Genomic DNA, 24,832 nt, shown 5'->3' with positions numbered 1-24,832 from the left:
TGATTTCAAGATTTCAATGGCGTATTGTTATTATTTGTTAAATTGTTGCATTTGTGTGTGTGTGTTGCTCATTCTAGGAAATACTTAGTTTGTCATTACTTGGCTAATGAAAGAAAAGAATGGGACATTCCAGAACATGGACTGCCTGTTAATTGATACAACATTCCATTAGCAGTACATCTTTCGTGCCTCTAGAGGGCAACAGCTCACACAAAAACACATTACCAGAGAGAACTACAACATGTGAGCAGTAACGAGATTTCTGTCAACACAGGACATGTTCAAATGCATAGATTGATAAATTGTATTTCTATTGCATCTTTGGCTCTCATCACAGGATATTTAGCACAGTCATTGTGTACAAAGGCAAACAGTGGTGATAAACAGTGCACTGTAGTATACCCAACAAAATCAGAACCTAAAAATAAAAATGACCAGAAGAATACAGGATTTGCACTTTAGAGAACGCTCAGCGTCTGGGCCTCTTGTACAGGTACACATGAACCCACAAGCCAACTGACCTAATTCTTGCACAACTTGGCATCAGAAGAATATTCACTTGTATTCACACAGCAGTTTGTTCCAAAAAAAAAAAATCTCTTGGTTGTTGTAAGCAGTAAATGACAGTGTGACTCATTTGGCACCAGTGAAAAAAATTCATGTCTGGAATATTCTGGCCCAAAATGTCTTCCAGTCGGGGGACAAAAGACAAAATCTGTTGATGTCAGCCATTATGGCATGATGCAGTCCTTTTATAAAAACACATCAACAAAAAGGAGGCTCACAGCATCTGACAAAATACTCTTATTTCACTACTAGTATATTTGCCTAAGTGAGTATTATGTCTTGTGATACAAATTTACAATCATATCAGTGGAAGCATTTGAGTAACCTTCTAATGTCGTAAGATCCAGATTTATCATGTGCTGTAAAATAAAAGCTTATGTGGTGACGAAGGCTCCTCATTTTGTTCTCGTGCTGATCTGAGAAGCGAGTAGAAGATTTATATAAAACAATTTAACCAACTCCATTCTCAAAACAAAGTAGTTTGCACTGTAGTGTCCTGAAGCATTCATTTATTGGTCTCTGCATTCAAATGACCATTCATTTGCTTGCCACGCTGTGGTCCCGCCAAATGTTCAGGTCAGGTCCTCTTCCGATCAGCCCACAGAGGGTGAACCACATGACAGGGTGGAAAGTAAAATGGCTTTGAGTTTAGTCCTTTATTATACAACACCATTCCTCTGAGGCGCCGGGCAGAAACAGCCATTACTCCACATCAGTTCTTGGTTTAGCTTCTCTAGCCGCTTCTTCCGGGCTTGCCAGCGCCTCGCCAGAGGCTCAAGGAAAAGAGAAACTGATGATAACAGATAACACACACCTGCCAGGTAGAAGGAGCAGTCGTAGGTCTGAGTGTAGTCGTACAGGAAGCCTTTGGGACGAAACGCAAAGCGTTAGACGTATATAGTTACTGCTGACAGATGGAAAGTTTTCCTTAAATAGTCAGTGGAGGTCAATGAAGAAAACATGGAAAAAAGACAGACTTTCTTTACATTCTATTTTTTTCTGTCCTTGCACGATATACTTAAGAACGGTCAGTAACCTGACACTTTAGATGATGGACTGATGGAGAAAACTTTCTTCACTTTCCAGCCCAGAATCTCCGCACACCTGTTTTCTGGCTGGATACGCTTTTAAAACCACGGCTTGTTTTCACTATGCATGCAGCACCGGGTCATATCCGGAAAGGCCTTGGGTAGGATACAAAAATCAGTTTTGCTTCCCTGGCTGCTCATTATTTTTTGGGGGGGTGGAGGGATTGTGGAAGGGGGCCCTGACAAGATGGTTCATGTTAGCATAACTGTGTTACAGAGTTCAGGGGAAGGTCTATGCTCGCCTTCCTGAAGAGGCCCCTCTTCAAGACTTGCTTTTCCACGAACTGTACTTCACTGTAGACCTGTTCTATATAAGGAGATTCTGTATTTGCGTTGATGACTGAGTATTCTTATTAAATAGTAGCAAAGAAATATATCTAGTAGCATAATGGAATTTGTTTAGCAATAAATTATAATGAAAAGGAGCTGCACATTAGGAAACTAAAGTTCAAAATGCTTTAAATCTATCCAGACAGGTAATCCTATTTTTAGGTGGGTTAACATGTCTCCCATCTGTAACCCACTTAAACAGAAATATGAAACTGTACGACCTCAGTGTCCCTCAAGCCACACACACAGAAGCAAGCTTGTCTTACACATTATCATGTCTGGCCAAGTCTTTCCAAAGCTGCTGGTTATTTTCGTGAGACATCAAGGCTACGTTCACCTATTGATGTTTATCGCTTGCATGATCTAGTCAAAGAGTTCATCCAAACTCCACATACCTGCCAGAGGAGGACCTGTTAGACAGCCAAGCCCCACAAAGAACATTGAGAACCCCATCGAGTTGTTCAGCTTTTCAGAGCCCACCAGGTCCACCTGGAAAACACAGAAATGAATAATATTTATGGCAGATGACATATGGCAGATTATGACTTCTCTGACTAAGCCAGGAAAAACTTTGGTTAGCTAACTTTGATATAGAATATAGACAAGGATTTATCATTAAAGAAATGTTTTTTTTTAAATTCCACATTCTAATCAAATTTATTAATACACATTTTTTCCCCCACCAAAGCATATTTCAAACAATAATTTGAATTGTAATTCAATGCAATATAATCCATCACACTCACACACACACACTGAGGTATATGCAAAACTCTACAGTCATTTAGATTCATTTAATGCATTTTTACTGACCCCAACAGTATTGTATATATTTCATAAAATGTTCATACATTTTAGCACCATAAAGTATGAAAAACTATGTTCCATCATGCTTTACTACAGTAATTCTCTTGACGTTCATCAAATTTACTCATAATAGAACAGTGGATTTGCATATCACAGTTGGACAAGCAATTGTATTGTGTTGATGTTGATTATGTATATTTGACTTGCTTTCTTGAGGTTCAGGGAGAATCAATATTTTATTAGTCTCTTAATGGGACAGTTCACCAAAAATGAAAATCCTGCCATTATTTACTAACCCTAAGGTTGTTCCAAACCTATATTAGTTTCTTTATTGTTTTAAACATAACAGAACAGTTGCTAGTTCCCAATGACTTCCATATTACAGAAAAAAATACTACAAAAAAAAAAAAAAATACTACTAAGTCAAAGGGGACTAGAACTGTCTACATTCTTCAAAATGTCTTATTTCATAATTAGCAGAAAAAAGAAACTCTTACAGGTTTGGAATAACTTGAAGGTGAGTAAATTATAACAGAACTGAACTAACCCTTTAATTCAAAGATATTTTCGTAATAACTACTTTACATGCATATTTAACAAGCATAGTTAATGTCTATACATGTAGGCAACAGACTGTTTTCCCTCAGGGGCTTTTTAAGCACTCATTGTGGGTTCACTGAGATTGATTCCAGGTTGTAAAAAATATTTGAAAGGTAAAACCTGAGATTCCATCCAGAGGAACGGGTGTACTGCAGTGCTGCCTGTCAATCTAGCCCTCTCTCCTTACACTGCCCTTCGCAGTATTACAGAACAAGAACTCAATGTCTCAGTACTAGAAAGAAGACCTCTCCATGAGCACATATAATACGAGTGAAGGAAACTGCATTAGGATGTCCCCATTAGTAATGAACAGAACCGAGTTCATAACTCCTAAGACACTTTCAAGCTGCTGGTAACATTGAGAACAATGAAACAGATGAAACAACTAAACAGAGACAACTGAAATTTCATTTTTAAAATGAACTAAGCATATTATCTATATATACACATTTAAACAAGATCTTTGCAAGGCCCAGGCCTGCCAGTACTCACCAGCACAGGAAGTAGGAGAGCCATGTACCCCCCACAGAAGATGGCAAAGAAGACAGCATAGACCATGAGCAAGATGTATGAGTTGGCCAGAGGGGAGAGAAGATTGACCACACCACATAGGATCAGGTAGGCCTTGTGGTAGTGATACTTGTGAACCAGATTCCTGTCTGTCACCCAGCCAGATGCAAGTTGGGCCACCGTCTCTGTTATACCTGTGAGACAAAAAAACTGTTGAACTGATGGACTGAAAATGGGCTGCTTAGTGTTGGATTCTTCCAAGATTTCATCCTTATATAGTATCGCTGTCTTATATTAATATTATGGGATGTTGTTTTAAACCTGTTAGACCTCTTCATTTCATTTTTAAAGGACTGTGACCGTCAAGGTTCAAAATGACAAAAACATTGGTGATCTAAATGGCTAATGTAGTATATTACTTTAAAGTCTTTTTTTAACTTTGTAAGAAAAACAGTATTTTCCAAATTTCCCAAATTTCCTAAAGTTGCTATCATGCATACACACACTACAACAACTTTTTACAATGCTTGTACACATGAAATATACCTCTATTTCTCCCAACATGAAGAATGGAGAGGTCAGTATTAGTCACAAAAAAAAAATAAAAAATAATAATAATAATAATAATGCATATTTTAATTCTTTGGAAAAGTAAGTAAGTTTGGGGTTGGGTTAAGATTTTATATGAAATGAAACTAATGCTTCTATTAATCTATCAATAGTGATAGTAAAGACTTTTATAATGTTACAAAATCTTTCAAATAAATGCTGTTCTACTGAACTTTATTCATCAAAGACTCTTAAAAAAATCAATCTGAATTAATGAATATTAAGCAGCAAAAACTAATATGAAACATTTCTTATAGCAGCAAACCAGCATTTTAAAATGATTTCTGAAGAATCATTTAAATCAGCTGAATGTTCAGCATTCATTGCTTTAGTCTTCAGTATCACATGACCTTTGTCCTAACAGGAATAAATATATTTTATTTTAAACTGTAATAATATTTCACAATATTCCACAATATTTCAGCCTGGATGAGCATAAGAGACTTCTTGGTAACACTTTACAATAAGGTTCATTAGTTAACATTAGTTGAGTACTTTAGTTAACATGAACTAAGAATGAACAATACCACTACAGCATTTATTAATCTTAGTTAATGTTAATTTCAACATTTACTAATGCATTGTTAAATTAAAGGTTGTGGTTGTTCACATTAGTTAATTAACATGAACTAACAATGAATGACCGTATTTTCATTATCTAACATTAACAAAGATTAATAAATACTGTAATAAATGCATTGCTCGTGTTAGTTAATACATTAACTAACATTAACTAATGGAACCTTATTGTAAAGTGTTACCAGTTTATTTATTAAATATTATTAGATAATGTAACTTTGTTGTAAATTGTTTACATTTTTTTAACTTGGAAAATGGTTGCTCAGCATACTTTCTGCTCAGCATACTTTCAGTTAATTGACACGTTGCTTTAAGCCTCTGGCACAGTCTGTTTTTCAGTTCAAAGAGTGACAGAAGAGGAACAGAAGTAATGATAACAGACTAGTTATTTTGTGGTGTGCCGTACACAGCGTTCAGTACTGCTTCATGTTTGCTGTTGTCTGTGCTGCAGCTGTATGTCAGTGTCCTGCAGAGCTTTATTGAACAGTCTAGCAAAAGACCTGAGGCAGCACTATTGCAGATTCATACATACGCAACAGATCCAAAGTGTGAGACTCTCTGCTGACATGCAGGCTGTCAGAGTTTACTGGATAGACCTATATAAAAATGCACATACACAAGATCATATTTATTCATAACCTATTAAATCACTGAAAATGCTTACACAAAGCCCAGAGGTGTTGGTATGATGATCTGACCAGCTCATGTAGAACCAATGGCTTGAACTGACGCTGCAGTTTGTGCACATGTGGAGTCATTTATTTCTGGCCAGACATAAAGCAAAACAGCTGCTCAATGTTTGCATGTCTTCGGTGCGCCACTTAAGGTGATGTCCTGGTGTGCCATGCTTGGACCCAAAGACATTTTGCGCGTTGTTTGTGTGTTTAAATCCCTGCAGGGCCATTGAGTTTCACAGCTGTTCCTGTCATGCTTTGCACAATGAAACAGAATCTTAGTGACAAAAAGTAGAGGTTCCTAGTCAACAAAACTCTGTAGTGTATAGGGGGACTTTCACCAGGGTAATCGGGCATGTGACAGGTGTTTGTGTAGCCTACTTCACTCAGTGGACACAAAAGGACTGGACGAATGCAATGTCCCCACTACATCAAAGACAGACAATAGGCCCTCACTGAGGTACAGAGCACCCAAATGCATGTCCGATCGCTACCAGCTCATTAAAACACAAAACGTGTTTGGCTCATCTCCTCACTCTCTTTTGTCCTCATTGCGGCCTCAGTATCACGCCACACAATGTCAGCCACTTCAGAACTGGGCACTGGACTACCAAGCCTCACGGCAGCTACTTGGGCTGTTGCTTAGCGACTTCTCTCAGCTCGTCGACAGTTAGTGACCTGCCCCGAGGAGCCTGAGCTTTAGTTCCCTGCTCACCCTGTCCGATGTGAAAACAGCTTTCAAAATGCTGGTGGAGGGGGTGGGGGAAAGGAGACGTTTGGAATATCCCAGTTGTCTTATTTTTTGCACTTATGCACTATTCAAAGCCATTTTGTAGTATACAAATTGCAAGTATATTAGTACTGAGAATTCCAAAAAGAAAAAGTACACTTCAAATATCCAGATGATACACTTAATTAACCAGAAAAACAATGTGTGAGATGTTGGACACTTCATTGACTCAACTTTTGCAGCTTTTTGTATGTAGCGGAAGGGAAGGGTTTATTAGACAGATGCTGGATGACAAAATGACCTTGTAAAGTTCAGACACTAGACAGTAAAGTACATATTTCAAGTTAGTCTAAAACCGAACTGACTTGAGCTAAATAATGATACTATCGTGATTAGAGCTGCTTTACAGCAGAATCTGAATTGGTCTCATACTGTATTTAAATTTACATAATCGATTATTCTTTTCCTGTTTATTACTGTGAAGCTGTTTTGAAACAATCTGTATTGAATAATGTGCTATATAAATAAAGGTGACTTGTAATAGTGTATCGAAGATCATCGAAGCAGGGTTTTTTTGACAGCTTAATCAGACAAACTTGGCAGAAAAAGAAATGACAGAAAAAGAAATCAAATACTTTGGGCTCAAAATTTCTTTGACATGCTTTTTTTTTAAATGCTAAAACTACACATTTCTGTGCCATTGTTTCAGTGACTTACGAATTTAAATGTTTTTTGCTTGTATTTTAAAATATTTATTATATAATTCAGAGACATGGACACATTTTTTATTCCAAAAGGTGACTTTTTGGCCTACTATATAAAGTAGGGATGCATGATAGCATTTTACTTTGAATTTTATTTTGACTAAAGAGTTTATTATTTCAAAACCGGTCATTCATTATCAGCCATAACATGAAAATAATTAACAGCTCATCATATCGGGCATATTTATTGTATTAGTGCATCCCTAATTCTAATATAAAACAATTGGATCAATAAAAACATACCCCGACAACACGTTGTTTGTGATTTTTTGCTGAAAAAGTTTCCATTTTAATAAAGGCTTTTTAATGTTACTATGAGTGCCTTGTATTTGTTTTTTCTCCAAAGAGCACCATTAGAGGTAATTAATTATAAACACCCTTAGAAGCAATATCTCGATAATATTAGCTTTCAGTAAATAAATACAAATGAAAAAAAAAAAGTTTGAGTAAACATATTCACACTCTCTTTCATTCACTTCAGCATTATTGACAGGACACTTGCAAGCCCTCTGGTTTTAGCCACTATGCCAAAGTTCATTTTTTATGTAAGAGCACTCATTGCATAACACTGCAGAATTTAAACTGCTCACAAATAATTCATGTGAAGTTGGCAGCGTTTTTGCATTAACGCTTTAAAGCCCATATTAGAGCACATCTTGCTGCAAAGCACAATGGCCATAGTGCACCTATCAGGTATGGCTTTAGGGCTTTCCTGGAATACATCCCTGATAAAGCCAGAAAAGAACCCAGCTTCGCTGATGACATGCTGTCCACTAGCTGTCTCTCCATTTTCCACAGCATAGCTCAGCAGTGCTTACATGATATTGATTTCCTCTACTGTTACACATTATTAGTGTACAGTTGAACTGTTGCAGCCAGAGAACAGCAATAACAAACATGCTGACAAGAGGACTTTTTTTTGCAATAGGTTACTTTTTAATTTAAATCATCTTATAACCTTTGTCACAAACCTTCAATCTATAATTTCCTTGCGAATGCAAAATTAATTCTGTAAAGAGCACTTAATACTTAAAATAGATGATGGTGGAAAAACAAGACTCTAGTGTTACAAAGGCTGATGAAAGGTAATATGACTCACCAGCCACAGAAATGATGAAGGAAGCATCCATAGGGTCGATGCCCAGGTTCCGGGCCCTTGCAGATAAATGGAAGTAGGGTATAAAATATGCCAGCTGACTGAAGACCAGCGACCAGGTGTAGATGCAAAAGAAAGGGTTCTTCAACAGTGAGAAGTCCAGCACTTTTTTGGGGTTTTCATTAAGATTTTCTGTTCTGCTGTTCTCAAGTAACGAATCCACAGGAGAAACCCCATTCATCTCAGGGGAAGTTTTCATTTGGCTGCCGTCTGCACTGTTCACCCCATTCTGGATAGATTTTTTGAGTTCCAGATGTGGGAGAGTATTCTGTTCATGAACGGTGTTCTCTATTATAAGTGTGTCCCTGTGAATTGGAGGTGAGCTGTCCATTTTGGAAGTGCCATTGGATATAGATGTGTTGCCATTCATATGGTCCTTAAGAGGATCTTTCTCAGATCCAGCATTATGAAGGGTGGAATTTGACATGGGAGAAGCTGGAGGTCTAACATTAATGGGCCGCAAAAGCATCCCAGAAGCCACCAGGTTCAGCATCAGGCCTCCCAAAATCAAAAGAGCTCCTAAAAACAGAAGTTTTTTGGAAGCAATCCTTAAACAAAATTTTTCATAATCTGAATTCTGATTAATTTAATGTATATTGATGGATGTGGATTAATTTAACTTCATATTACTTTTTACCCTTACAAATATAAATTAATTAATTACATTAAAATTATGACGTTATAATGTAACTCAAGATTTCTATTTTAATGTTGTCTTATCAAAGAATTCTAAAAAACACTTCCACTCTTTCCATGAAGGATCATGTGACACTGAAGACTGGAATAATGGCTGCTGAAAATTACATTTTGCCATCAAAGAAAAAAAAGTTTAAACAGAAAAAAGTTATTTTAAATAGTAATTAAATGTGATAATATAACTACTTTTATCAAATAAATGCAGCCTTGGTGAGCATAAGAAACTTTCAAAAACATTAAATCAAGCAAAATCACCCTGACCCCAAAATTTTGGACAACATTATATAAATAATATACCAGTTAAAGATGAATACTGACATCACAGATAATATCAATTACCCTGCCAAGCATACTGATCCAAAAGCAGCTGAGTGAAAGGAGCGAGGGCAAAGGTCAAACCCATGCCAGAGCGTCCAATAGAATATGCAGTTGCCAGCCTCTTTCGGAAATAGGTCACTGTTACAACAGATGTGGCCTGATAAAGAAGAGCAAAGCCGAGACCTGGAAAAATCAAAGTTTTGTAGATTACATTTTACTCTTAGTATCTATACTTTTATTTTTCAAATACAACAAAACTCACCAACAACTATCCCCATGCTAATGTAAAGGTAGATCACGCTGGTGGCAAATATGCTGGTGATAAAGCCGACGCTGACAAAAAGTGCCCCCACTATGGACGTAACTCTGTTCCCCAGCTTGGCACAGGCCACTGAGGCCAAAGGACCTAAGGGTCACAAGCAAAACAGGGTTTATGACCTGTCATATTGGATCGAAGATGGTTGCTATGCTGACCGTACCTCCAGAGAGCCTGAGGCTGGACATGATGGATCCAATCCAGCTGATGCTCTCAGACGAGCCTCCAAACTCATCCTGCAGTGCCACAAAGAAGATCCCAAAACTCTTCAATGTACCCATTACCAACACGTTCACCTGAAAAAACACCAGCAGATTCAACTGATTTCAGCTCAATACAGATCACCTCAATTTTATCATAGCAGAGAAGCTCTAAATCAGAGTCTCTAATAGTAGGATTCATGACATACCAGGAAACAATGCAGGACCACCATCCAACCCCAACCACCATCTGGTGGATCCACATAAACAACCTCCTTCTTTTCCTCCTTCATGGCCTTGACTTTTTGTTCAGAGCAGGAGGTTTTGGCAGCCTTGCCATCACTGAAACATCACAACATCCACTTAACATCAACCAGTGAGAGATAAAGTTTCATAAAATGATTACCTCTGAAACATACGACCCCTTACAAATGAAAGCCTTCCAAGAACACAATAATTAATCAATTATTATATGAACAGGTTCAATTAAGACAAAAACAAAACACTGATAAAAAAGAATGTAAAAATGGCAAATGTGAAAGTTAATTTTTAATCTGATCTCCTGTTACTCTTCTATCTCCTTTGCCCTTTTTACATTTGGACCCAAATACAGTATCGCCAGCATAATGTGGTTTGATCTGGTGTTATCTGTTAAACATTTTCTAAACCCAGAATGCAGTGGACCGTGATGACATCAGTACCATGGGTTATTCTAATTAGAGTGGTTAAATTTTGAGTAAACATGAGGATGCCGCTGGTTTAAACTGGTTATCAGTATGAGATGAAGTGCTCTGGATCTGGACCTGAGACCTCTTTATTTACAGCTGATACAGCTGAATACAATGTGTGTCTAGTACATTCTTTAAAATGACACAGAGAGACTGAGCAAAAGAACGGTCAAAGGCTAATAGGTTCGTTCAAACAAACACCTGGCATGAAGTTAACCGAACGGCGAGCCCCTGTGCAGAGATGGTGGATCATTTGAATTATTTCACAGAGATAAACGCTTGCTCAACTATAAATACTGAGCAATCAAATTCATCACCTCAGGTCATTCCAGCTGAAGCAGGAACATGAAGTTTGCTGATCTGAAAATGTATGTGTGCACATAACAACTTTAGGGAAAATATAAACTTTTTTCTTAAAGGTACAGTTCACTTAAAATATACCCGCTCACAATTTTCTTACCTTCATTTTGTTTCAAACCTGTATGATTTTCTTTCTTTTGTGGTAAACAAAAAAGGAGACATTTAGCATAATATCTAAATTGAGATTGGATGTACCTTTACAGTGAAAGTCGATGGGAATCAAGCCCCAAAAAGCACAAAAAGAAGCATAAATACACTACATTTCAGGTCTTTAGGAACCATTCAATAGCCTTAAATGAGAAATGGACTAAAATGTAACACTTTATTCATTCATGGTCCATTCACTTTTAAAAGAACAGCTTGGACATTCTGCTAAAAGCACCCAATTTGTGTTCCACAGAAGAGAGAAAGCCATACAAATTTTGCAGTAAATGACAACAGAATTTTCTTTTCTGTGTGAACAATCCCTTTATCTACAGCCGTTATGTGTGCAGAACTTTTAAAGACAAAGTCATCTGGAAATTTATAGCTTCACTGATGAAAACATAACTGTGTCAGACAGAAAATATGTGGTTTGTAAAGCTCTCGTACATTAAGCTCATGAGTTCAAGTAGTTGGCTGTTCCTTCAAGAGAGAACAGACAAGTGGAGACGCTAAAGCATGCAGAAACTGCTTAGAGGATTACAGAGCAATGAATTGGGCCAGTGTGTTGTAAGTGAAAACATTTCCTTCCATGTGCTTACCGAGGGCCACCCCGGAGTGTGTCTGTGCTTGTGTGTGCTTGCATGCATGCATGTATATGTCAGATCGTATGTGTGAATTCTTCAGTTCAAGAGTAAATCCTCGAAGTTGCATTTGAAAGGTCTACAGTCCACCATGTTACTCACCCTGACACTTTCACGCAAAAGGCTCTTTAAAATCCAGTGCTAATTGCATTTTTGGTAATTGCCCAATGCAGCGATTGAGTAAGCAATATCTTTGGTCACAAAAGCAGTGTTTTCCTCCTTTGGTATGTGTAATGAAATCATTATATCATTATAGGTTATGTGACAGTCATGCAAAACCTGTCTGGTCACTTTCTTTTAAATGTCGGAGAAAAATTAGTAGCTATATGAATGAAAAGTGCCACCTATAAAAATGTAAAAAGATCCATCTTAAAAAAACTAATTTAGATCTCATAATCTTAGGCAGTTAGAGAAAAACACTTCGAAAAAGACTCACCTGTGTGGCTCTTTTGGCAGCATAATTGTTGCACAGGAAAATGAATAACCTTTAAGGTGACAGCTTATTTACTCTGTGTCATCTTCTGCACTGGAGGCTCAACTTGCAGATCTTGCTTTTGACGAACCTGTTAAACAAACTCTGTTATAACTTACTATCTTTTGGACCTTCCCCACATAAGAATCTCTAATCATTGGGTGTCCAAGGTGTGCGTCTTTCAGACAACTAATTCTCTGAATTTTCATGCATGCTGACTGATGCATGACACAGTTAATCTTACATTCATTGTTAGAGATGTCTGACTGGGGGTCACAAGCTTTCATAACTGTGGTGATTTCTGGTGTGAATAGTTAGAGTACTGCTTTTTTCAAATTTTTTAAACAGCTGTTGTGTTGGCATACCTGTGTGGAACTTTACACCCAGTGACTGTGGACCTTCATACCTTGTGTTGAGTTTGTGCAGGGGCTTGGCCTTTTTAATTAGTTATATAACCTCAATTCAACCGAGAATTACATTATTATTATTATTATTATTTTTTTTAATCTCACACATGGATGAATCTGCAAATGCAGTCTTGTTATTCTGACATTACAGCCAATGGAAGGAAATTCCCTGACCTCTCCATTGATTCACTGTAATGTTTTCTAAACACATTCACAGAAGTACGTTTCCACACACTGCCTCCCAATGTCTTCACATCAAACATTTAGAGTCTAGAAAACATGCACAACTTTCCCTAATGTGAAACATACTAGTTTAATACGATTAAGTAGGCCTAACCTAAGAGCATGTACTAACTTTGGGAGAAAGTGTCCAATTTATAATCCAGTTTCACTCTTCAGCGTTGCCATAAATAATAACCTCGTCATTCCCAACTTTCACTTAAACAAACGTTTGCAAAAGGTTTGCAACCTTCAGAGATTCTCACTGGGAGCACACCGTTCAGGACATCCCACACAGAATATATTTCCTCCTCATCCTCATATCAACCAGCCGTGCTGTGGTAGTGTAGTTAAACCTCTTAAAACTTAGGCTTAGTTCATAGCCCTATACTATGACACAAAGCAGAGGCGAAAATCACGAGGATGTTGCCCTTACCTCAAACGCCAGAGAGCCGCTGCTGTCGCGAGCTGTCCGCAGCCGCATAGCGCTCGTGTGAGGGTCGCGCGAGCCCAGCGGCGTTCATGTGAATGCGCGCTACTGGAGTGCAGTACTTTACACCTATCGATAACAGTCGATAAAGGAAAAAAAATATTTTTTTAAAAAAACTTTGTCAGTTAAATCTTTGGCATTATATGATCAATGCTGCATGTTCTGATAAAACATATCGTGTTTTATTTTTATATATTTTTAAATTCATAAATAAAAAATGTATCACATTTAGCTACCTGTTGTATACGCATTCGTATTAGATTGTGTACATATTATTTTTTTTTTTTTAATTAACAAAACATTAAGAGCATCACATTTTGAAAAGTAAATAAATAATAATAATAAAGAACTATAAAATTATAGGTTACATGTATTTTATATAATTATGTTTTAATGAACACAGAACTCCGAATAATACTTATCACAGGCCGTTGAAATTAACCTACAGCATATAAAAACCATTACCAAATTGACTCGAGAGAGAGAGAGAGAGAGAGAGAGAGAGAGAGAGAGAGAGAGAGAGAGAGAGAGAGAGAGAGAGAGAGAGAGAGAGAGAGAGAGCCTTAAACTTAAAAAACTTCGGATTTGTCTATAGACTTGTGAACATTCCGATAGGCCTATATTAATTTTGTGAATTGTCATCGACTATTTCATAAATGCAAACAGGAAAAGAAGGATTTACCATATTTCCCGAAACGATATCAGTCATTTTATTCCAGGTTTCACTTGTTAAGACTTGATGTGGATGGACGTCTCCTTACGCGCGCATCTGCAGTTGTGCTGCAGGCAACATCCGTGGATTCCCCGGTGACAGCTCCTTCTATGTGCTGGTATGTCTTATCGAAGTCATCCCTGACCATGACTAGACTCCATGTGCTTAATTTCTTATGCCTTCTGTAATTTGCCCCCAGTCTCTGAGTCTATCGGGGGTCACATCTGACCCCTCGGACCGGCACAGATCGGATGCAATGCGCTCAGGCTGTGCAGAGCTAAAGACGGCCCCTAGTGCATTTAATGACCACGTGACCCGACCTTAGAAGCTAAGTACTGAAGTGGAACTCATTACAGAAGCTTTCCTGGGCTGTGGCTATTTGAAAGAGGTCAAAGCACTATATGACTGCTTCGGGGGCAAATAATAAATGTTTAGGTATTCAGATAGATACCACCATGTGGGGGAAAAAAAACATAAAAGGCACTGATGTGAGATGCTCAGGCCCTTAAAACACTGAAGGCAGGTTAATCTTTTAAGTTTTTAGAACAACACAGGTAAAGAGACAGTAATGAATGATAGACTATCCTACAAGTTCTAGACCTTTTAAGTTTGATAGTGTAATCCCAGGTAAAATGTTGCCATGCAAGTTATTGCATGCCTTCTATGTTCTCCAACATTAAAACACACCTGCTGTATTCTAAAATGTTAAACAAATGTACTAAGAGAACATATACCTGCTATTTAAAGCACACACAAACCTTCCACATGTACAGCATATCACAAAATTGGCTAAACTATTTAGAGCTACAATTCAGAGAATATATTTTGTCTCTATCTCTGTATTTTCCATATGCATACAACAAACCTGTTCAATTCAAACAAACAGGAAAAAAGGATAGTATATTTCTGTTCTTAAAAAAAAAACAAAAAAACAAATTTTAAATGGTATCTGTTTGACAAAAATGACATTTATAATTACCATAATTGAGGAGGCTGAGAAAAACCTTACCTGTCTCAACTTTAATAATTTGCCATAGTTAATAATGCACAAACTATAATTCACAATGATCCATTAAACAGTTCTCTGTGAGGTACTTACTGAATGTAAAATCATTGTAATTATCTTCATTATTCTACTTTATGCAAAACATGTTACAACTACTGCCCCCTTTTGAACACATTATGGTACTTCAACTAAACACCTCTCACAAATGTGCAAAATAGACTCAGTCAGAATTAGTTTCCTTAAATAACACAATTTATTAGCCGGGAAATAATAGTTTGACCAATTATTATTTTTTTTTTAAATATGAACCGGTAAACACATCTCAACTATGGTTGAAAGAAAATACAAATATTGGAAACCAAATGATTATTTAGCTGTGGACACAAATATATGATGGTTTCTGATATGATGGAAGACATAATCTTAGACGATCAATAAACTTCTATGCTGCTGACAATAGACCGTTAAAGCTTTTCAAACTCAAAATAATGATGTTTAAAAACACTGCACACATTCAATATATGACAATTAGAAATAAGCAGTATTTATGATGCCATCTTATGTACAGCCAGTGTAATTGTTCCATGTGTTCTCACCAAAATGTTCCTGCAATGACAGAATTACATTAAGGGTCCCATTTAATACTTAAAAAGCAACAACAACATTTTTTGTCCATTATAATAACCTTTAGTGTGCACAGATATAATTTAAAGATCGTATGGGATGAAAGCAGCAGGCTGGAGAACATGCCCTCAGTTTTAATATTGCTGTGCCCTGAATTATTAGGGCTCAAGCCTGGAGGGCGAAGAGCCCTATTGTTTTCCTTAGGATTATTTTTTTTTATTTTTTTTTTTTTTCTTTATTCTTCTAATTTTTTCCAAGGTTTCGGGGGGCTTTTGGGGCCCTTAACATGCTCAAAAACTCTTGAAAATTGGCACACACCTTGGAATCTGCGGCCATTAGGGCCGGGCAGAGACTGATACACGGGCGTGGCACAGGGGCTCTACAGCGCCCCCTGGATTATGGAGGGCCATATATAATGAATTATTGTACTTTTATGTATGTGTTTTGGTATATATGTTGATATTATCAAACCAAACAACTTTCGCACTGCATGTCATAAGCTCTGCCCAACAGGAAGTTGGCTATTTAGGGTTTTTTGAAAAAAACACATGCTCTGGAATTTGATATACTCCTCTGAGGAACTCCACCCGTTTGCCACAAAACTCGTGTGAACATGATCTCAAGACATTGGGGATGCTAAAATTGCGAAGATATTTTTGATATCTCGAACGGTTTGTCCGTGGCGAGGCGTTGAAATTATGGCGAGAAATGAGAAACAGGAAATGTCTAATAACATCAACATACACTACCTGAGTTTGATCAAACTTCATCGGTTTGTTCGATGTATGATGCAGATCGCATATATGTGACTATTAGGAGTCAAAGTTACAGCGCCACCAACTGGCAGCAGGAAGTGTGTCATTTTCAAAATGCTTTGAATTCAGCATCTTATTTTTACTCGATTTGCTTCAAACTTCATCAGAATAATGACAAAACACGGGCCGATGTAAATCTCTTGTGGGGATATTGATATCTAATATAGTGTTGCTATGGCAACGTGTCAAAGTTGAATATTCTGTTCTGGTGATTTTGAGGCAGGATAACATGCTCAGAATTACATAAAACTCAGAACACATATCAGTATTAATGATAGCTAGACAATGGAAAAAGCTCATGAAAGGGCGTGGAGGAGCCACTCTATAGCGCCACCTTTTGTCAAAAGTGAGGGGGTTAGTTTTAGCTACAGACACCAAACTCAGTACATAAATTGTTCTTATCAAGACGGACAACTTTCTAATTCACAGTCATCAGCTACGATGAACAGGAAGTCAGTTATATTGATTTGAATATGGATTTTTGGAAAAATATAGCTGTGAATTAATGCATACTGCTCAGAGAAGAATTACAGTATACACACCAAACTTTGTCTACATGATGCCAAAACATTGAGGAACTTAAATTGCGAATGGATTTTGGATAGCTTGAACGGTTTTGCCGTAGTGATTTATTGAAATAACAGTAAAAAAGTAAACATAAATTGTCTTATATTTCTTAAAGTGCAGCTTCCAAACACTTCAAAATTGTTATATATAGAGGATAAGTCATTCTGAGCAAATATGCATAGTTTCACGACTTTTCAATGCTCTATGGATAACAGAAAATTAAAAAACTGTCAGTCATCTGATCTCACTCTGAGGCCAGTCTCTCTGTGTGAGAAAAAGGAGGGGGGCTGAGTCACTCTGATGACTCTGCCATTGCCCTGTGAAGAATGTGTGTGCGCTGAGTGTATGTGTTAATCGTTTTTGATGTTACAAAGGTTATTTAGTCAGAAGCAGTGAGCACTTGTATTTTTCTTTGACAGCATTAGATTTATTATTATGCTTTCACTTTAAGAACCAGTCACGGGTTTAATATACACATGCCTTTTATTTCTGAACTGTTAACGTTAAGACATATGCCTAACCGACTGTGTTTACTAGGATATTCCCCAAAACGCGCATTTAGATGTAATTATGTATTTATTGATCCATGCACAAAAAAAGCGGAAGATAGCTCAGTTTAGTATTCGCGCGTGCGGCTGTCTGTGTGCATGCACGCGCTTCAGATGTGTGCGGTGAAACACACAGCGCTCGACTGTTCCGCGAACAATCCCGAGCGTCTTATATGCTCACCTTGTGCCTTATACCGAGTCCTAATCGGTGAGTTTGAACGAGAATGCAGCCGTTGATGGACATTATGTGAAAATGTAGACAGTGCCAAATAAGCTGCCTATTTATATAACAGATATCTATATTGTACGTTTGCTATCGATGAATCGATCCATATCGATGAATCAATACATCCCTAATATATCAAACGTAAATAACTGCATAGACTTCACTGTTTAAAAACTAAATATAGATTAATCGTTTTTGATGTTACAAAGGTTATTTAGGTGGGTTTTTTTAGGTGCTATCGATGTATCGATCCATATCGATGAATCAGTACACCCCTAATATATCTATGTGTGTGTGAATCAATACACCCCTAAAAAAAAATTGTGTGTGTGTGTGTGTGTGTATATCAAAAAAAAAAAATAAAAAAATATATATATATATATATATATATATATATATATATATATATATATATATATATATATATATATATATATATATATACACATTTCAATACTGTCATAGGTCAGTATTTAAATGAGTTTGAAATTATTATTATTATTATTATTATTATTATTATTATTATAAACCTATGCAATTATATATTTATATATATATACATATATATATATATATATATATATTATATATATATATATATATATATATAATTGCGTAGGTTTATAATAATATGTCAAAATAATAATAATAATAATAATTTCAAACTCATTTAAATACTGACCTATGACATCCTGTGACATGAAATTTATCTGAATTTACACAACTCATGATGTTACAGTAAAACAGATAAGCTCACAGATGAAGACCAAGCTGTAATGCCGGCAAAAATAATTTAACATAAGCTCACAGATGAAGAAATAGTTGTAAATTCTTTGCACGGCGTGCATCATTATTAGGCACTTGATATTCAGATGATATTTTCCAAGCACATATATATATGCCCTTTTGGAAAAATTGGCTCTTAACCAAAAATAAAAATTTTGCTTTTTGGTCAAAAAAGGTTCCTGACCCCTGTTCCAGAATCTGGCAGTAAGTTTGGGGAGCGCATTTTTATTCCATCTTCTATTCTGAAAAGTCTTAATTCTTAATTCTTTTGCAGTTCCACTGTCCCAGTCAGCATTTTTTTGTCCAATGATCATGTCGAAATTTAGCAATTTCTATATTGCAATAGTTTTGAATAATTCTCATGGGGATTTAATAATTTTTGACTTTTCAGTCCGAGTTAAAACTCTTTTTTGGCTCATTTCATCTGTAAAAAAAGCCTAATAATTCTGCACACCTGAATATAAGAAGTTTTTCTCTTCCAGCCTTCATGGACAATTATATATCGCTCATAAATGATTAAATACAAAATTAATGGTAGTTATTAAGATTGATGTCATTGGGAATTGGTAAAATGTGCTTGGAAAAAAAAATCAGAATATCAACATGCCCAATAATTGTGCACACAGTGTAAATCAATAAAGGTTTTAGTAACACTTTATAATAAGGTCTAATTTGTAAACATTAGTAAATGAACATGAAAAATATATTTTCACAGAATTTATTAATGTTTGTTGATTTTAGTTCACAGTGCATAACTAATGTTAACAGATATATATATTTTTTTTAAAGTTTTGACTATTAACTGACATTGACATGCAATATAATTATTGTTCATGTTAGTTAATCTTAATAACTGAAACCTTATAAAAAAGTGTTACTAAAGTATTATGTATTGTTCTCTGTGTGTGTCTTTCATAGTCTTGATGGTTTGGATTAACCCTTTAATTGCCGAATCCTTAAAACCAGACTGCCATAGAGTTACTGTAAATGCATGTGCCCACTGGGCACAGTTTTCCTGATGCCACCGGGGCGGCGTTTGCGCTGATGGCTTGAGCCCGCCATCGCTGCTTGCAGCTATATTTCAATTTTTTTCGCTGCTTGCAGCTATATTTCAATTTTAGTTTTACTGTCTGTTTCATTGTTCTTGGATGTCTGTCAGAATTAAGCTTAATCAAGATTCCAGAAACTAGGCAGATGTTTGTCAAGGTGCCTCTTACCCAGAGTCAGACTCCAGACACACAGTAGGAGAGTCAGTGGGGTCTTTGGTTAGAGAAGCAGCTTGCTTGGCCAGCACAGACACAACTCCTCCATGTTCATCAGAAAGCGAGCCACGGCCTGAGTTTAAAACATCAAAGAAGTTTACACAGTTACAGTACATGGGTCATCCCCGAATTATGGTGAGCAATTAAAAAGATTTCAGACAATCAGGAAAACACATATGAAAGCAAAATTCTATAACCTTATATTTTATTAAACAATACTTTCAATGTTATACCTGCATATTGTTTGGGACATTTAAAAAAAGTGAAAGAAATTGTCATTGGTGTTTTACCTTTGCTTCATTGGTGAAACAAAGTATAATAAATGTAGTGTGTTTCTTTTTTTGTATTACAGTTTTTTTTCCAACTGCTCACACACAAAATCTTTACTTGCACTTCTGAAACCTGACTCTCAAACACCAGAACCACATACCAAATCTGCAAAACCATACACTAATTCTCAGCCTTTGACTCGGTTTTCAATTTCATAAAACACTTTTTGCAAAACACAACACACACTTCTCTATGTAACACAAAAATCTAACAGGAAGCATCTTGATTTCCTTTTTCAGACACAACCAATCAAAATGCCACACTAATTCATCAGTGCCTCCCACTAACTCCTCACATGTGCAAACATTGCTTAACTTCACACCAACCAATCATGGCTTTAGAATAGGTCTTTCACACTGTGTAATACTGTATTCACAACCATAAATGCTTTTTTAGTTTCGATCTTGCTTTCATTTTTACCATTCATTTTTCAACATCTCTCTGTCAATTACTTTCAATGTCATACAGAAATGTACATAGGAGCTCATAAAAGAATATTCATTATTTATTTTTTCAAAGTTCAATTTTGTTATTTTGTGTACATAGGAGCTCATAAAAGAACAGCTTTAGGTTTTGAATAACTGTATTTTCGCTGACGATGAGCCGAGTGTGAACATGCAAATTCATTCCCTGACGTTAGATGGCACTTAATGTAAAACAGAAATACTAGAAATACTAGTTCTCTTTTATCAAGATTTTTGTAATCGCTGTCGCGTTTGTCATATAGTTCTTTGTGTTCCGACACCAACGAGACCAGCAACTGTACATTCATCTTGCCTTGCATCTTCTTCGTCTTATTTCTTCCCGGCAGTGTAGACGCTACTTGGCGTATATCTTCTTCGCCGTTACGTATGTGTGCTCAGCAAGACAGTTTTGTGTTTGAGCGCCCCCAAGTTGTGTTTTACTGTAACTTCAGAAGCTCCAGACACGTGTGCAAAAGCGCCATTCTCATTGGTCGTATAGTTTTTGACGCGGTGCGTCAAACCAAAAAAACGAACCCGAGGGCGTTTTTTAAAAAAATGACGCTTTTACGCGTGGCATTTTTCGCGTCGGTGTGCACACTCACATTGGCGCCCTTTGTTTAGTCACGAGGCGTTAAACGTCGGCGAATATCGCGTGCGAAATTCGTCCCGGTGTGAACAGCCAATGTCATACAGAAATGTACATAGGAGCTCATAAAAGAACAGCTTTAGGTTTTATGGCAAGGTGTTTGCAACGCAAGACAAATGTTTGCTTTTGAGATGTGTTTGTGAAGTTTTGAATGCAGTGCTTCATTTTGCAAGAGATGTGAGGCATTTTGCATTTTGTGTGTGCAATTCTTGGATTTGTGTGTAAAGTTTAAAAAAAAAAAAAAAAAAAAAAAAAAAAGAGGCAAAGTTTTGAAAATGTGTAAGCGGTTGAAAAAAAACTGTAATTACATACACTGTTGTAGTTTTAATTAATATTTATAATTAGCTTTTATTTTTCGATTTTCAATTTTCTTTTTAACTTTAGATTAATTTTTTGTAATCGTAGGGCCTGAACTTAATTTAGTTTCTTATTTTCATTTACTTTCATATTAGTTTTTTTTTTTTTTTATGTAATTAGCATAAATGAATACAAATACACAAGCATAGTTTTAGTTTGGTTTGTAGTTGTTCATTTTAAATAATAACGTCCCAGTTTGATGAAAGTAAACTGAATTGAACCTCATTCAGAACTTTTGCATTTCTCTGTATTTTTGGCTAAACCTTCCCTTTACACTTACGTAAACATGAATGTTGCTGGGGAAAATATGCACATGCAAACTGCTCAAATACAGTAGTCCTGTCATCATGACCTAGTGGGATAAAGGAGACAGAATGATACTTACATCCTAGATTATGGCCTTGAGCGTCTGTGCACAAAACTCCAACAATGGCAGGATTTTTCATTCTAGTGGAAGAAAACAGATTGGTAAAGCAACACCTAAAACTTCATATCGCCTATGCTTGGGGGGAAAAATTATACATTTGTACATACGTATCATCAAGATGTTGCTCCAGTGCACCCTCCATAATTAAATAACGTCTTTAAATTAACCGAAATAAGAAATATTGAGGAGGGAGTGGCAGCGATATTTATTATTTATATAACTTCCGGGATGTCAGCTGACATTCTAAACACGCGACTCCAACGCTACGGCGCCCTCTAAGGAAAAAATACTAAAAGCGAATATGATCTAGCGCCATCTAGCTCAAAGTCTAATTTTGACAGTAAATAAGAAAATATCGTTAGCGGCCTAACCCTCTTAGTTTAAATAAATATTACTTTGATACAGTTTAACTGACATACGACAGGAGAACTAACAAGCTGATAGCTTAGTTTTTGCTGGACCAAAGTGATTTATTACCAGCATGAACCACAAACCAGCTACAATGTACTAAAACACAGCAACCAGCTTGATGGATGTTCTTGCGGGGCTATGGAGTGCTGCAACCGTGATTTCAAAACCCAGAAATGTGCGACTGAACCAGTTGCACTGCCCTAAGGACGGCCCTGCACAGACCTTTTTTTATACATGACTCGAAAAAAACCTTATTAAAACCCATAGCAAAAATCTCGAGGGAACCCATGGTGAATTAGTCAGTGTTTTGACGTCATGGCAGCAGCACTGTTTTGTTATTTAGTGGATGATCACATATGATTCAATGGCTTGATCGACATCTTTTTCTTCCTCTACTTCCTTGTTATAAATAATACATTCCTAAAAATTCTTTAAAGGCCAAATACATCCGGTTAACATTTAGCTGTCATTGTCAATGAGAACTCCCAGGGGAATGTGTTAATGTTCAGTGTTGATATCTCTAGACAACCTTATGCTCCTCTGACCAAGAGCGGAATAAAAGACTAGTCCTGCTCCTCACCATCAATTGTATTTGAGCAGAAGTTCTTTATCAGAAACCAATGCTGTCTTCTCCATTTTGAACTCATGATAGTGAGGCACTCTCTTTTGTGCTTTGTGAGCCTGTTTTAAGAATCACTTCTAAAATATATATATAAAATATATGTTTATATAACTGTGTAGCATATATGTAGAATAATTTTGTGGCTTATATTTAGAAATTTGTCTAAAGTGTATAGTATAAATCAGGTTATTGAATTCAATATACATGCAAATGGAATGAGGCAGAGCAACATCAACCATTTCTGTCCCTCTAGAGCCCATCCGATCAGGTTAATGTTTCCAGAATGTATGCAATCTTTTATTTATGGGTATCACAGTTTTGATATGAGGTCCATTTGACATACTACTGCTACTGCAAAAGACAGACATTAATTAATGCCAAAAAAGACACGTTATTAGTGTGTGCTGGATAATTTAAATAATTCCAAGATAATTACTGAGCGAAAATTAAGTAAATATAAAAAAAAATAGGCTATGTATTAATTATTTAATTTAAAATTCAATTTAATTGAAACAATTATTTCTTTCCTTTTTTTTTTTTGGCTCACTTTTCAAACTGCATTTATTATGAAGTTGTGCTTAACAGCTTTCAGGCTCTTTTAGCTAACTTGGATTCTCCCCTGCAGGCAACGCTTGATGATTTCTGCCCAGTCCTGTGCAGTTAGAGCCAAGTTGGTCTGCTGACAGGGCAAAAAGTTGCAATGTAATTACGTGGCCTGGGCGTCAGTGACATCCATCACTTTCACTGCAGTCAAGTAATGCACTGCTGACTAACCAATGGCATTTTCATGCTCTCGCTAAACGTAAATCAAATCCCAACAGATAGGACTGACATTTTCCACCCCGCTATCCTTCACTCCAACTGCCGTCAAGTCAGATATTTTATTTAGCTATAATTTCAAGTAAGCTCATTGATTCTGTATAGCTGCGTTTCATCACATATCTCCATCCCTAGGGCTTTTGATGATCAGCAGTTCATACAGGCTATATCCACATTTTCATTTGCTTCTGATACTGATAAAAGGAGCGTGCTGGACTTTATAAGGTGCCTTTATAAGGACTTTAAAAGGCCATGTAAGATGCCACTATTGTATGTTAGCTGAAAGCACAATTAAAATACTTATAAACAAACATGCTAACAGCTTTTATGAATGGAAGGCATTTCAATTCTGCATAAAACTGCAGAGCTTTGTGTGAATTTCTGCGGGTGCAGCGATGCCTTGTAGGCCTTTCCGATGACCTTATTGTGGCAAAAGCAGAAGGATGAGACCAGATTGAACTTGACACGAGAAATTGAAGAGTCCCCTTTTTTTAAAGAGTCACTTCATAAGAAACATACTGTTTGTAGTGAGTAGGACTTACGTGTCCATGATGAGATGTAATTACTCTTGTTACTGCTGGGTCAAGGAAGTTTTCAGGCTTGAGAGGACATGATGTCGAATGCATTTAACCATCTGTGCCTGACTGGCACATTTAAGACTTGTAAACAGGAAATTGTCAGTGAATGACAGTGCATATTATGTCATGAAATGACTGTAGGCTTAAACGTCTCAAATGAATTGACAAGTGCTTAATTTGTTCTGATTTACCTGCGAGCTGCATCATATTGTCAGGAAGCAAAAATA

At 36.6% G+C, this 24,832-nt stretch overlaps 2 protein-coding genes across 3 annotated transcripts; both read right to left on the bottom strand.

The window, feature by feature from the left end:
- Positions 1–801: 801 nt before the first annotated feature.
- Positions 802–15,198, bottom strand: LOC109094615 (monocarboxylate transporter 5-like). 2 transcript variants are annotated; one of them, XM_042729724.1, is made up of 11 exons: positions 14,088–15,198; positions 13,352–13,474; positions 12,254–12,380; positions 10,154–10,286; positions 9,908–10,040; positions 9,691–9,834; positions 9,450–9,611; positions 8,358–8,933; positions 3,885–4,096; positions 2,381–2,474; positions 802–1,432 (listed from the first exon to the last, which is right to left on the bottom strand). In XM_042729724.1, exons 3-11 carry the CDS (start codon positions 12,274–12,276, stop codon positions 1,227–1,229), a joined length of 1,683 nt encoding a protein of 560 aa, XP_042585658.1. In that variant the 5' UTR covers positions 12,277–12,380; positions 13,352–13,474; positions 14,088–15,198; the 3' UTR covers positions 802–1,226. The 2 variants fall into 2 exon arrangements, with proteins under 2 accessions (XP_042585658.1, XP_018963874.1); XM_019108329.2 differs by lacking the exons at positions 12,254–12,380; positions 13,352–13,474; positions 14,088–15,198 and adding an exon at positions 10,990–12,228.
- Positions 15,199–15,353: 155 nt separating this feature from the next.
- LOC109094613 (ragulator complex protein LAMTOR5-like) lies at positions 15,354–22,439 on the bottom strand. Its single transcript, XM_019108327.2, has 4 exons — positions 22,283–22,439; positions 22,134–22,195; positions 19,907–20,024; positions 15,354–15,729 (listed from the first exon to the last, which is right to left on the bottom strand). Exons 1-4 carry the CDS (start codon positions 22,315–22,317, stop codon positions 15,669–15,671), a joined length of 276 nt encoding a protein of 91 aa, XP_018963872.1. The 5' UTR covers positions 22,318–22,439; the 3' UTR covers positions 15,354–15,668.
- Positions 22,440–24,832: the final 2,393 nt, after the last annotated feature.

This window comes from Cyprinus carpio, chromosome B8, assembly GCF_018340385.1.
Source record: "Cyprinus carpio isolate SPL01 chromosome B8, ASM1834038v1, whole genome shotgun sequence".
NCBI classification, from domain to species: Eukaryota; Metazoa; Chordata; class Actinopteri; order Cypriniformes; family Cyprinidae; genus Cyprinus; species Cyprinus carpio.
This window is presented reverse-complemented; position numbering and strand designations above follow the sequence as displayed.

Coding starts and splice junctions, on each gene's coding strand:
- LOC109094613 (XM_019108327.2), bottom strand. CDS start 22,317: ATGGAGGGTGCACTGGAGCAACATCTTGATGATAC. Junction 22,196..22,282: donor GAGCAACATCTTGATGATAC/GTATGTACAAAT, acceptor TTCTTCCACTAG/AATGAAAAATCCTGCCATTG. Junction 15,730..19,906: donor TGTCTGGAGTCTGACTCTGG/GTAAGAGGCACC, acceptor CTGTCATTGCAG/GAACATTTTGGTGAGAACAC.
- LOC109094615 (XM_019108329.2), bottom strand. CDS start 11,054: ATGTGCACACATACATTTTCAGATCAGCAAACTTCATGTTCCTGCTTC. Junction 10,287..10,989: donor TTCAGCTGGAATGACCTGAG/GTGATGAATTTG, acceptor GTGATGTTTCAG/TGATGGCAAGGCTGCCAAAA. Junction 2,475..3,884: donor CTCTCCTACTTCCTGTGCTG/GTGAGTACTGGC, acceptor TGTGTTTTCCAG/GTGGACCTGGTGGGCTCTGA.